General features: G+C 35.8%; 2 protein-coding genes across 13 annotated transcripts in view; one reads left to right on the top strand and one right to left on the bottom strand.

Annotated features, from left to right (window-relative positions):
* The window catches only part of LOC112572282 (transmembrane protein 187-like), a 3,829-nt gene extending 1,168 nt beyond the window's left edge, over window positions 1-2,661 (top strand). For all 4 annotated transcript variants that reach the window (XM_025251883.1, XM_025251881.1, XM_025251882.1 and 1 more), the window contains exon 2: window positions 226-2,661. In XM_025251883.1, the coding sequence (XP_025107668.1) occupies window positions 240-1,100 (861 nt within the window). In that variant the 5' untranslated portion in view covers window positions 226-239 and the 3' untranslated portion in view covers window positions 1,101-2,661. The remainder of the gene's footprint in view (window positions 1-225) is intronic.
* The window catches only part of LOC112572280 (solute carrier family 26 member 6-like), a 27,852-nt gene continuing 17,404 nt past the window's right edge, over window positions 2,112-12,559 (bottom strand). For all 9 annotated transcript variants that reach the window (XM_025251872.1, XM_025251873.1, XM_025251877.1 and 6 more), the window contains 12 exons: window positions 12,054-12,201; window positions 11,658-11,771; window positions 10,529-10,606; window positions 9,994-10,089; window positions 8,992-9,098; window positions 8,753-8,822; window positions 8,254-8,445; window positions 7,638-7,832; window positions 7,109-7,163; window positions 6,226-6,347; window positions 5,122-5,265; window positions 2,112-4,574 (listed from right to left, as the gene is read on the bottom strand). In XM_025251872.1, the coding sequence (XP_025107657.1) occupies window positions 4,569-4,574; window positions 5,122-5,265; window positions 6,226-6,347; window positions 7,109-7,163; window positions 7,638-7,832; window positions 8,254-8,445; window positions 8,753-8,822; window positions 8,992-9,098; window positions 9,994-10,089; window positions 10,529-10,606; window positions 11,658-11,771; window positions 12,054-12,201 (1,327 nt within the window). In that variant the 3' untranslated portion in view covers window positions 2,112-4,568. The remainder of the gene's footprint in view (window positions 4,575-5,121; window positions 5,266-6,225; window positions 6,348-7,108; window positions 7,164-7,637; window positions 7,833-8,253; window positions 8,446-8,752; window positions 8,823-8,991; window positions 9,099-9,993; window positions 10,090-10,528; window positions 10,607-11,657; window positions 11,772-12,053; window positions 12,202-12,559) is intronic.

Below are 12,559 nucleotides of genomic sequence, written 5' to 3'. Positions count from 1 at the left end.
TATTATGCATGGATGTGTGTCTGTGTCGCGTGTACGAGCCTGCCAGTGTTCGCGCGTGTGTGTATTCTCACTGGCTAATTATAGATCGTGCGTGGGTTTGGGGTGGTGGTCGGCGAAGTAGTGGACTTAGAAATCATAAGAAAAGTCAGACATGCGTGTTCAAAGTATACAGTCGAAGACAATGGTGTCAGTCCAAAAGTGTCCCATTTTATTTTTATTTTTCAGCTGGAAATTGCAGAATGGCAACCAAAGTGTCCAGAAAAGGAATGGTCAAAACAAGGTTTCAGCTCCCACGCCCAGCTCTTCAGCAAGCAGTTGTCACTGTCTTACCAGTAACTGTGGGAATGATTCTGCTTTCATGGCTGGGAGTCTTTTCATCAGCAACATTTGACACTGGAGTGGAGAACTATGCAGAAAGATGGGAGGGAGGGGTGCCTTCCTGGTTGCCCATGCCACTAAACACCATTGTAAATGCTGGGTACATCCTTGTATGTGCATATTGGTGCTGCTTGATTTGGCAGGCTAACAGGGTGGGGTTTGTTAAATGCCAGGATGCTTTCCTTTTCTACACCTTCAACATCATGGGATGTCTGTATGGGTTGATTCAGGCTTATCGAATACTCTATCAGTCACCAGCAAGTGCCATCATTGATCAGTGGTACACTCTGCCATTTTTCATGATGGTTGTTGTTTGGGCTCAGGTTTTTCACCATGGATGGTCCATGCAACGCTTTGTCATTTTAATGTTTATTTCAGTTGCCAGCTATAGCCTGTCTCTTGTAACGTCGTGGGGGTTTGAGATAACACTTGGTTGTCATATATCTTTAGCTATTTATACTGTCACCTGTGCATATAGAAAGTACCCATCAGATGAGGCACTCCAGTATTTCGTTTTAGGGACCCTCAGCTGCTTTGGATTTGTGATTTTAAAACTGTTGGATTTAATTTTACCCCAGTTCCACTGGATTTTCAATAAAATTACTGGACATTTCCTATCCAAAATTTGTGATATTTTTCAGATTTATTATTCAAATGAATTCTTTTTTACAATGATCTTTGACAAAGCTGCTGCCCATTCAGTGCTGCCCAACACAGAGTAGGTGTGCAGGCCCTAGGTCAGTGATAGGTTGAAGGGAACTAAGGTTGTCCCTGTATAATAGTAATCACTTACCACCACTTTCATTTTACCATGAGAGGACCATAGTTTTTCACTTGTATTTTTTTAAAATCTATTGGATACTTTCCTATTCAGCTAACTCTACGATACCCTCAATTCTTGTTACCCGATTCCTCTTTGCATTTTCTATATTTGTCTTTTATTAGTCATCAGTAATGTTGTTCATCCTTCCGTCCTTCGTATGTTCATGTCTAGTTTGTCTCTCATGCTAAAAGCATAATACTTATGAATGTGAGCATGCTATATAAATCACATGTTTATTATTATTATAACCTATAAACTGTGAAAACTGAAATTGCATACTTGCTATGAATGATAATGTGACTATTTATAGTGATGCATATGAAATTATAAATTGCACGAGTGATTTTGATGCATGTTTTAAAAATCGAAATTCATTGGTTGCTTGTACCAAAACCTTCTATGACTAATGGTAGTCAATTCAATTCATGTTAAGCCATGTCATTCATCATTCATATTTATACTAATTACAAATCAAAGTTTCAAATAGAGCCTATAATTTTAGAATTATGTTTCCATTATCCTGCTTTTGGCATAAAAAGGCAATTTTCTCTATGCATTTTTATGCAATTTCTATGTATAGTGACAGGAAAATGCATGGATTATGTTTCATGTTATGGCAAGCTAAAATATAAGGCATGCATCTCAACACATGAGATGCATGCCTTATATTTTAGCTTGCCATAACATGAAACATAATCCATGCATTTTGCTGAAAAGTCACCTTTAGTTTCACGTTGCAACAATGATAGAACTTGTTTGTTTGTTTGGAGGAGTTGTTGGTTGGTAACTCAAGCAATGCCCAAAGCCACACCTACCATATCAATATTGGAAAAAGATAGCTTCTGACATTAGTGAAACGCCTGCCTGATAAACAGCAATTTGAAGTCTAGAAGAAAAAGAAAAAATGATGTTCATGCTAATGCCCATACAGATGTGCACTTTATAAAACTATAAACATAAAACAGTATAATGATTACATGTTTCAAATAAATTTTGGCTTGGAAAAATGTACAGTTTTACATTTTGGACATTTTAAAAGAAATGTATTAATGACATATATAAAATTATAAAAATAAACTTGACAGAAGTATATATTTCAATAAGTAGTACACTGTAATAACTTTTTCTGATAATGTGCCTGATAAAGCTGGCAATGAAAAAATAACCCATCCATCGTTTTATTTTTTAAATCATGCTTTTTACCCACAAAAGATGGTCAAGCAATGAATTTTTTTTTATCCTCAGGGAAATGAAAAAATAAAACCCACAACTGAATCCCTAATTCTTTCTTAATTATTTGAGAAAATAACTTTGATGGAATACATATTTTGCTATTTTGCAAAAATTAAAACATTATAAAATGCAAAAATATGCTGTTCTTTGAAAAAAAACCACTTTGAAATAATATCCTGCCTGCATAGATTTTAACTTTGGCAAATGCTATCCTTAAGAGAAAGGAAGTCCAGTTTTTGTTGTTACTTAGCAGAGAGAGAGTGAGAATGAATCATTGCTGATATGTAAGCTAGAGGTCAGGAGCAATAGTGCATGTGGGCATTCAGAATGTGAAATACAAAACATACAAAACATTTACTTATCAATGTTTTATCCAACATCAGGAGACTGCATAAATGAATAGTTTCTATTCATATAAACACAGACTCCCTCCACCACCAACACCTCGCATACACAAGCTTCCAGCCATGTGTATCACCAATGGTGCACGAGAGACAGCAATAAAAACAGCTGGAAAAAAACTGTTCAATAAATTTTCTAGAAACATCCAACTAAACAAGTGCCATTAAAATCTAGAGTATGTCCATCACAGATATGATTCAAATGAGTTGCTCATATTTTTCCTTCTAACATAAGCATCTTGAAGTAAAAAGGCCAAATTGTAGAGCTGCCCTGATATAACAAGTGAAGCATACATAATACTAACACAAAATATTATGTTATATATAACATATACAGTGTGAGTGTGATTGGTATTTGTTGACTAAGTGGCGGCCATCATCAAGCCAAATTCTTAATGCAATGTCACTTGGCAAATAAATGAATTCTTCTTAAAGTTTATAGTTTTATTGGTGATAAATACATTCAGTTTTGATTATCTGACAGTAACATTACTCATTGAAAAACCAAACTTACAAATGATGAAAGTCATGCAAGGACTAGACATCATCTTTCTTTGTTATCTACCATGCTTTTCCTTTGATCTTTTTCTTTGTTTACATTTTTGATCACGTTGAAAAGAAAACCCACAAATTTTAAAAAAGTATCACAAGCAAGACAATAAAAAATATGCTTGAATAAAAGCTTAACAAAATCACATCTGAGATAATTCACACAGAAAATACTGACCATTTTTAGATGTTAGTCTGCATAAACACAATTTTGTAAAGTATTTTCTCAGTATTTTAGTATAACAAATCATAGGCCCTTTTATCCTTTCACAACATAAGCAAGCATACAATTTCATCCTTGCACATATTTCGATAAACAGCAAATGACTCAACATCTAAATAAATAACAAATTACTCTGTCCACGTCTTCTCATATCCTTTTCACTCCCCTACCCCTAAAAAAGAAAAAAAAAAAGCCCATGGTGAGGAGACTTCATCAGAATATGGAAAGACTATTGCTGAATCAATCTCTCAATGAATCATTATCAGTCCTTTAGTACTGATCGACTTGCCTTGTGGACACTGTGATGATGTAACCTGCAACTCCAGCCATACATGGGATCTCATTTATATTCGCTGGTTGACAGTCCTGCTGTGTACCTCAGAAGGCTAACATTAATGTAATCAGCAGCACAAAACTGTGAAAAACTAACAAGTCAGTCTCAGAAGTGTTGATTGCTGCGGGACAGCCAGCTGCACAATAGTGCAATAAAACTGTCATGTAACCCTGAAGCAACTGCCCTGAACTGATTTTGCCTTTTTTTGGTTGCTTGGGGTGGAGAGAACAACTATGCAAAATATTCCAAACCAATCTATGAAATTTGCCTGGTAATCACATTTGCAAATGTAGTCTTGTGGAGCACCTAGCTTTACAAGCGGTTGAATAAAACTTATGAATGAAACAAATAAGCATCCATCTGCAGTAATGGTGAAAGAGAATAACGTTTAGATACCCTGCAGCATAAATGATTGAGAAGTGTTCGAGAACAATAGCTGATGTCGACTAAATCCACTTGGATTCTCTTTTAGCAAGTACTTTTGTTCCCAATCTCTCCTTTCCTTTTTTTACCCCCTCCCTTGATGTCTGATGTGACCATGTTTGCTTGGAAAACAATTTTAATGTCAAAATGTTTTCACTGGTGGGCTCACCACAAATGGAAGAAGTGTTGATAACAGTCATAGCATCAAGGCTGAAAATAAAATTAAATGTATGGTTAGCTATATTTTCCTTTAATTGTTCCAAGTCCTTTCACTTTAATGCCAGTTGATAGTTCTGACTAAGGCGAAACCTTCACATGACACACTCACGCTCTCAATGAGTCGTAGCTCTCGCTTCTGTCCACCTGCCCTCTTCACATTCAACTTCTCTCCAAAATATCCCCTCACCTCCATCCTGTTACTAGTCACCCCCTCCTGCTCTCCTTCGGTCATGGGGTTGTCACCCAGCCACCACCTACCCCCCACTGCCAAGCCTGTACCTGTCCTGTACGCGTGAGCGTGCATGCATGTATGCATCCATGTTCCATACTACCATAACAACTACTATAATAAGATTATAACAAACATATTTCTACTACAAACAGGAGACTAAAAAAAAAGTTCAGTAGAAAAAAGCACAAAAAGAAATTATTCATCTTTTGTGGAAGATATTTAAAAATAATTTTTAATTTACACAAAATTCTATATAAGCATGATACATATGAACATTATCTCCCACACTCATTCACACACTCTTACCAAAGGTCTGTTGGTTTCAGATGCTGAAACCTTACTGTTGTCTACTGGAGATAATGTATCATGTTCTTCTGCTGAGCTTAGTTCGTGTTCTTGTATGCCCTCCAAGAAGACACTGTTTTCATCAGCACATGTTTCTCTCTCCTCCTGTGAGGTTCAATAACAACATGCAAATAAAAAAAAACGCATGTCTGATGCAAGCATTTAAGTACAAACAAGTAACTTATACACTGGTGCATGCATACACAAGAATATATTCATGGGTGTAATACATTAGGACACTGCAGACAACAGGACCAAGGACTTTGGTGGTGCAGGGGCTAAAGTACCTGTCACCACAACTGAAAACTGGGTGTCATGAACTCATATCTTGGCTTCAACATATCTTTTTCTGTGGTTTTCTTCAGGTACTCCAGTTTCCTCCACCCTCTTTTGCAGTGTGTGCTGCCTGCATGCTTGCATGTGTGTTGTGTACGTTTCTATATGAAGGTGTATGTCTAGTCTAGAAAGATACCAACACTCCTCCTACGCATTTGTGTATGTTGTTTGTACATTTAAAGTGCTTTGAGCCTGATTTGGGTGCTAAGAAGGCACTATCTAAATCCACTGTATTAAAGACCTACCCAATTGGTCCGAGTTATAAGGATTCTGGTAGGTAGAGATAATATAAATATATTCTGTAAATTTCAGCACTTGAAATAGTGGTTTATTTTTTTTTATCTAATAAATAAATTATCTGTTGGTGGTGTTTAGCAACTATAGTCAACAAGTCCTGCACAATTTTGGCCCAAATGTCGCGCTACCTCACAGCCGGTGGCATCTGTGGTATGTCTTGGTAATCATTTAATGGTCAGAAAGTAAGGCAATATATTAGATTCATCAAATGATTAATTAACCCACACCTTCTCTAGTAATGAAGACAAGTGGTGCTAACCCTAAACCGATTGCTCAGGGAGCCTATGATGAAAAATGGACTTCAAAATACCACATAGTAAGCATCGTTAATGTTCATCAAATTTTGCAAGCTGCGTGTGAACTAGTTCTAATGACAACAAAAACTGATTACTGATTTATAAACAAATCTTAAAAGAGTGAATTGCTGCTTACCCCTGACACAATCAAAAGCAAACGCTGAGCATACCGCACTGCATCATGCACCGAGAGAAAAAGGCATTGCTTATCACTTGTTCTGTAGAAGTCTGTTTTCTCAAACATTTCACGGACTGCCGCTATTCCAGTCAGAAATAAGTGACAAATTACGAAGCCAATCAAAAAACATAAACATGAATAAATATGTTATGAAAAATGATAGAGAACATCAGTTTTGAAAACAGGAAAGTAGTCAAATGGGTGAGTAGAAAGGTGCTTTAAAAAACAAGACTTCCAACATAGTCAAATAAGACAGATGGCTTGCACCAAGTATATTGTTCTTGAAATATGACACATTTATAGTGTCAAAAATACTTTGACACATTTGCACTATGACAATCACATTCCTGGCCATTCTGGTTATATTTACATTAGCAAAAAATTGCAAACATTTTAAGCATGCAGCCATCAGACATGAACTTTGAAAAAAAATAAAAAGTCAAGTACCTCTTGACATATTAACATACCCAAAATGCCTAGTCTAGACTATACTAAGGATTACTGTTAAGGTTTCCACTGGCACAATAAGGATAGGGTTAGCTTTGATATACCTTAAGTCCTATGTTTCTTCATTAAGCATATTAGACTGTAAGCAAGAATGTCTATAAGGTTTCTTTATCTCTGAGCATAAAATATTTTGTATTATTTATTTACTTTGTATTGTCTTAATATTTCTGTCATGGCTTTTAGCCAACAAAAAATGAAATGAGACACCTTATATAAGAAAAGGATAATCAAATGCCAATGCAACCACCCCTGGAAGAATTGATTTTCACACAACCCTGTACAATGTTTCACAAGCATTAACATGGATGCAAAAAACAACACTGACGATGTTTACCTTTGCAGTTTGCTAGAAAGACATTGACAGAGTAGGTCTTTAGTTCAGTGACAACCTGCACAAGGAGTAATTGGAATGTCTAAACAGAACATTTTTTACGTGTTTAAGTGATGAGCAAGTTTAACAGTAAAGTGATCATCAGCAAATGCTGCTGGTATTCAGGCTGTCAAAATGCCAAAATTAAATAATCCCCCTGAAAAGGCTAATTCACCACAGAAACTTGAATATTTTTGGCTGAACTTAGTTATTTAAATGTCACTGCAAAGTCAAGAAATATGTTACAACTATGCACTTTAGCTGTAATCAAATATGTAGAGTGGATGAGCCATGTCTACTTGGCATGTAAGCTAGAAACTTGAAACTGTTAAAAGTTAAATAAGGTACAATGTACATGATACTTTCTGCTTTCCATCACCATTTAGGTAATATTTAAAAAAAAATGAAACTACGATATCATTGGTTGAAAAGTGATGATAGCTACAAAAATAAGCATTTATATTTTCGCAGTGAGTTCTGGAACATATCTCACCTGTTGGAGAACTTTAACACCCACAGAGTCTACATAGTTAATTGCTCTGCAGTCTATGATGACAAAGTAGATATCTGTGAATGCTGGCAGAATAATTTGATAGTCTTTGTGGTCTGTTTCTGTACAGTCTGCTTCCTGGGTGTCACTGACCTCTTGAATCTGATTTGTGTCCATCCCACTGCTTCGGCCTGCTTGCTATTCGTCACAATGGTGCAAAAGAAACAAAATAAATAAAGTGCAATTAACTGACTGCCTCATTTTAGCTTTAGATAATTAATGGATAGGTTTAGGAGGCTGAATTTTACAGGTTGGTTTTATATCACCTGTATCGACTGATATCTGAAAAAAACCGCAAACCGTTCAGGTTGGTCTTTAAGGAAATCATTGTTCTTTGTCAAGAAAAAATGTATGATTGTCTGATTGATGTGAATGTGAAAGATGCATCCATATTTGTGACAAGAAGAAATTCAAGGTTGAAAAAGATACATGACGATGATTTTTACTTGAATCTGCAATGCTAAACTTTTCATGAATATGTGATGGAATGTGCATCATATATATCATATATGATATGACTGTTAAAAAAAATACTACATGAAATAAAACTGATACATACCATACAGCACAAGTGGTTTGTGCTTGGAATGGAAACAGCAAGCCGAAGCTCTCTTTCAGACTTCTTCTTCAATTTTTTTAGACTGTTTGGGTCAACTGTCATTTTGTACAGGGTTGTCTTGAAGTATTCACTGTTAGCAAAAAATAATGCAGCATCAAAACGGAAGATCTTGATGTGCTTTATTTCTGTTGCCTGCGAACATCATAAGCAAAACAGTAACTTAAAAACCTGTATAAACATATCTGAGTTCATGTATTTGTGTACATGCCTATTTAAGTGTACATGTTGCTGACATTGACAATATCAATTTGTGTGGAGACCTCAATTTTCGTATCAGAATAAAACCAAACACAAACTGTGAATAACAAATACAACATTACTCATTACCTATCACTCAATCTGTCTTAAACCCAACAGAAAAATTTATTTTTTACTAACCGCTATTGAATGATCAACTAATTTAAATAAATGTCCTATTTTCAATGATGACAAAACTTACAGCTTTGTAGATAGCAAGATCCTTGTAAAGATCTGTACCATTGACTTGACCAAGCAGACACACATAAGGCCTGTAGAAATAACAGAGTAATAGAACATTAGTAACATAAACCCATCAGCATCACCAAGCTAAACTTTCAAATGCATTCACTGCTTGTATTCTGCAGACTAATCCAAACCTTTTCCCACACACCCTGACTATTTTGCCTACTGCATATTTTATGCCCAACAAATATTCACCTTTGACTGCGGATGATGACAGTAAGTAGAGCAAAAAGGACACCCACCAACAGGCCAAGGTCAACGTCCAGCAGCACAGTAGCAATGAAGCTAACAAGCCACACAGCCTAGCAGACACAAAATTATATCATGATGATTTCTGAACTCTGGATGGATGATGGATGGGTGAACGGATGATTGATGATAAAGATGATTAATGGTGATGATTTTTGATTAGGTCATGGCGTTTACAAAAAAAAAAACTAAACTTTTAATTCATGGGCAATTCTACCTCTTTTAGACAAGCAAACAGATACTATTGACTGCTAGTAACCCCACCTTTTACTCTGCCCATCAATTTTGCATGGTACATGCAGATTGAACTAAGACAAACACAAAAACTTGTCAAGGGAAGCTTCATGTGACTTTGGCGATCATTTTTATCCATTTAAGATCAAATTATGACTATGCCATAGGGTACTTATACATCTGCATGCTTTAAAGACAAATAATTTTTGCTGTTTAAATTAACATGTGTTTTCACATGAAACTTTATTATTTGAGTACATGCAAAGCATCTGATGTGTGTTACACAAGTCTGTAGACCTATGTAATAATTTATGGTAATGCACCTTGGTGTTAGCAACATTATGTGCATGGATGGATGTTAAATGCTGTGAAAATGTGTTTTTGACAACCTAGACATAACCACAACCTTCAGAAAAGAACTAGCATATTTTGGACACGGTGTCCTAAAAATCAAGCTTCAGGAAACTTCTAAATACTGCATCAATTTACTCTCTAAAAATTACCGTGAATCACTATTCCGCACATTTTAAACTTAAAAAATTGCAAGTATGTGCAAATTCTCCCTTGTTATGAAAATTAAAAAGGGATTATGCAGAGGAAGAATCAGTAGGAATCAGTAAAACAGCGAACAGCTGCAGCTAAAGACAGCTGGTCAGATGAAAGAGGAGAGGAAGTCAAATATTCAGAAAAACTTGCATTGCCTTCATTACTTACAAAGTCTATTACAGAGATATTCCAAAGCCTCTTGAGTTCTGCAAACTGCCTAAACATTCCTCTTAAAGCTACCACAATGATTGAAGCCAAAATGCACTGCAAGAAAACACACAAGCATAATCAGCATTTCTTAACAGAGCAACGACAACATCTCTCAAAATAAAAACACTTCTACTTTATATATTTATAGCTATAAATATACAACACATACACATATATATAGCTACGTATATAGATATTTTTTATAAAATCTGGCGCATTATGTCATCTTTCAGGTGTAATCAAGAGTAGAAATTCCTTAATCAAAAAATTAAAATTTATTACAGCCATGACATGCCTTGTCATGGAACTGTTTCTGCTCTGAAAGCCACACATATTTCTGTATTTGATTCATTAATCTGCTGTGATTTTGGTCTTTTGACCAGGCCCATATTCACATTTACACCCTGTTTTACTCATTTATTTAATCTGTGATGTGCTGACAGTGATAAAAAATCTATGACAAAAAAGTATTGCTTCATGTTATACAACTCACGTTTGGCAGAGACTGGAAATAGGATCCAAGAACTAACAAGACAACCAATAAAAGTGCACTTGATACCAAACCAGCCACCTGTAAAACAAATAGCTTTGTCAAATCCTCCTGCATTCACCCTCAATTTTTTTTGTTTTCATTCATGCTCATTCAGATCTTTTTCATGTAGCTATAAGCACATACATCCCACTAATAATAGAGGTTGCTTATATAGCTCATTCCCCCCACCCCTTCCACCATACAAGAGAGCTCAGTGTGCTTGAATACAGTGCAGACTGGCAAATCCACTGCTTAAAATAAACAGTACACTTATGTAAATAACATGCAATACTACTGCCGCAAAAGTGGATGTCTATCAACAAACTGAAAATGAACAACAACAAAACCAAGGTCCTTCCAGTAGAAGTGAATCATTCTACTACCCTCCTCCATGAGCTTCACTGACTGCCAGTCAAGATCATTATACTGTGGTACCATTGTTTTCACAGCCTTGCCTCAGAATAACTTTGTGAGCTACTGACACATTATGACCTACGTAGGTTTCTTATATCTGTTTGTTACCCTCCTTGCTGTGTCATGCATCAGATGGGAGACATTTGGCAGATACTCCTTTTCCCTCTTGACTACACTTGAATTGTCTTCCCTTTTCGCCTTCTTTGAAATGTCTACATCTGAATTCTTTAAATCTGGCCTCAAAATATCTTTTTAAGAAATTTCTTGCATAATTAAGAGTACTGTTCTGTGAACTACTTAATTTATCTGTGCACTTTTAATTTATCCATGCAATATTTTTTTTTTGGTCTTGCTTTTATCCGGTTTTTTTTATGCTTATGTTTATTGTATGGTTGACTGTTGGTTCCTTTGTAGTCTTTTGTATGCAGCACATTGAGCTTGATTCAACACAGAGAAATGCACTTTATCTTTTATTATTATCCTACAATTAGCAAAAAGAAAATCTTCCTGTTAGGAATGGCCCATTGATGATCAGCTGAACACTTGAAACAAATGTTTCCTCATTTTATTGGGATTGCTTCACTAAGTACATTTTATTCATTTGTTAAGGGGGAGGGAGGAACAACGTCAATATTTTACTTGCATTAAGAGATGAATAACTATTTAGCATTCTAACCTGTGTTTTCCCACCAACTCCCTCCTGAACCAGGGTGCGGGACAAGGAGGCAGCAGCACAAAATGATGAAAAGAATGAACTGGCAATGTTACAGAGTCCATAGGCTATTAGCTCCTGCAAAAAACAGTACAGCTCTCATACAATTGCTTAAAAAGAAAAATTTCAGATTCTAATCTGTCTTACAACTTCAATTTAAAAAAAAAAATCCTAAGCCTGTGGAAAATAATGTGATATAAGCATTCAAATTCAAATAAACATGACCAGGCTACAAACAATGTCAAGTCAAAGAAGAGCATAGTATTAAATCAAATGTTTTAAAAAGGTCACGATTTCTAGCCGAAAGTTGCTAAATGTTTGGGTCAGGAAGAATTAAACAAATGAGTAAAGAAGGTGCACCTGATTTGAGTCAACTTCATAGCCATGTTTCCTAGCCTGGATCTTTGCCATGGAGACAGAGATGGCAAATGCTACAATCCCTAATGCAATAGCATCAGAGATAACGTCTGTAATATAAGGAACATGGGCAACCGAAGGTGGAGGAATTCTGAAAGAACACAGACACACTGCATCAGCAAAATCAGCAATATCATGTAAGCAATAGGTGGGGAAATGTTCTACAATTATAAATTAGAAGAAGGTACTTATTCCTAAAGTCATTCACAGCATGAAAACCAAATGTTCAACAACAGTGAACAGATGAAACACTTTTGCATAAACTGGTTCATGTGAGGTAATGACAATGTATAAGCCAAGACCTGTTTTGTATGATAAGAGATCCATGATGAAAGAGTAGCAAAGCTGTGGTTTACAATGGACATAGCTTATAGGTATTATCATAATTTCTGTCACTTCTGATAAAAATTTTTGTGCCGACCAACACTTCCCAAGAGTATAGCTCCTTT

This window comes from Pomacea canaliculata, linkage group LG9, assembly GCF_003073045.1.
Source record: "Pomacea canaliculata isolate SZHN2017 linkage group LG9, ASM307304v1, whole genome shotgun sequence".
Classification (NCBI taxonomy): domain Eukaryota; kingdom Metazoa; phylum Mollusca; class Gastropoda; order Architaenioglossa; family Ampullariidae; genus Pomacea; species Pomacea canaliculata.
This window is presented reverse-complemented; position numbering and strand designations above follow the sequence as displayed.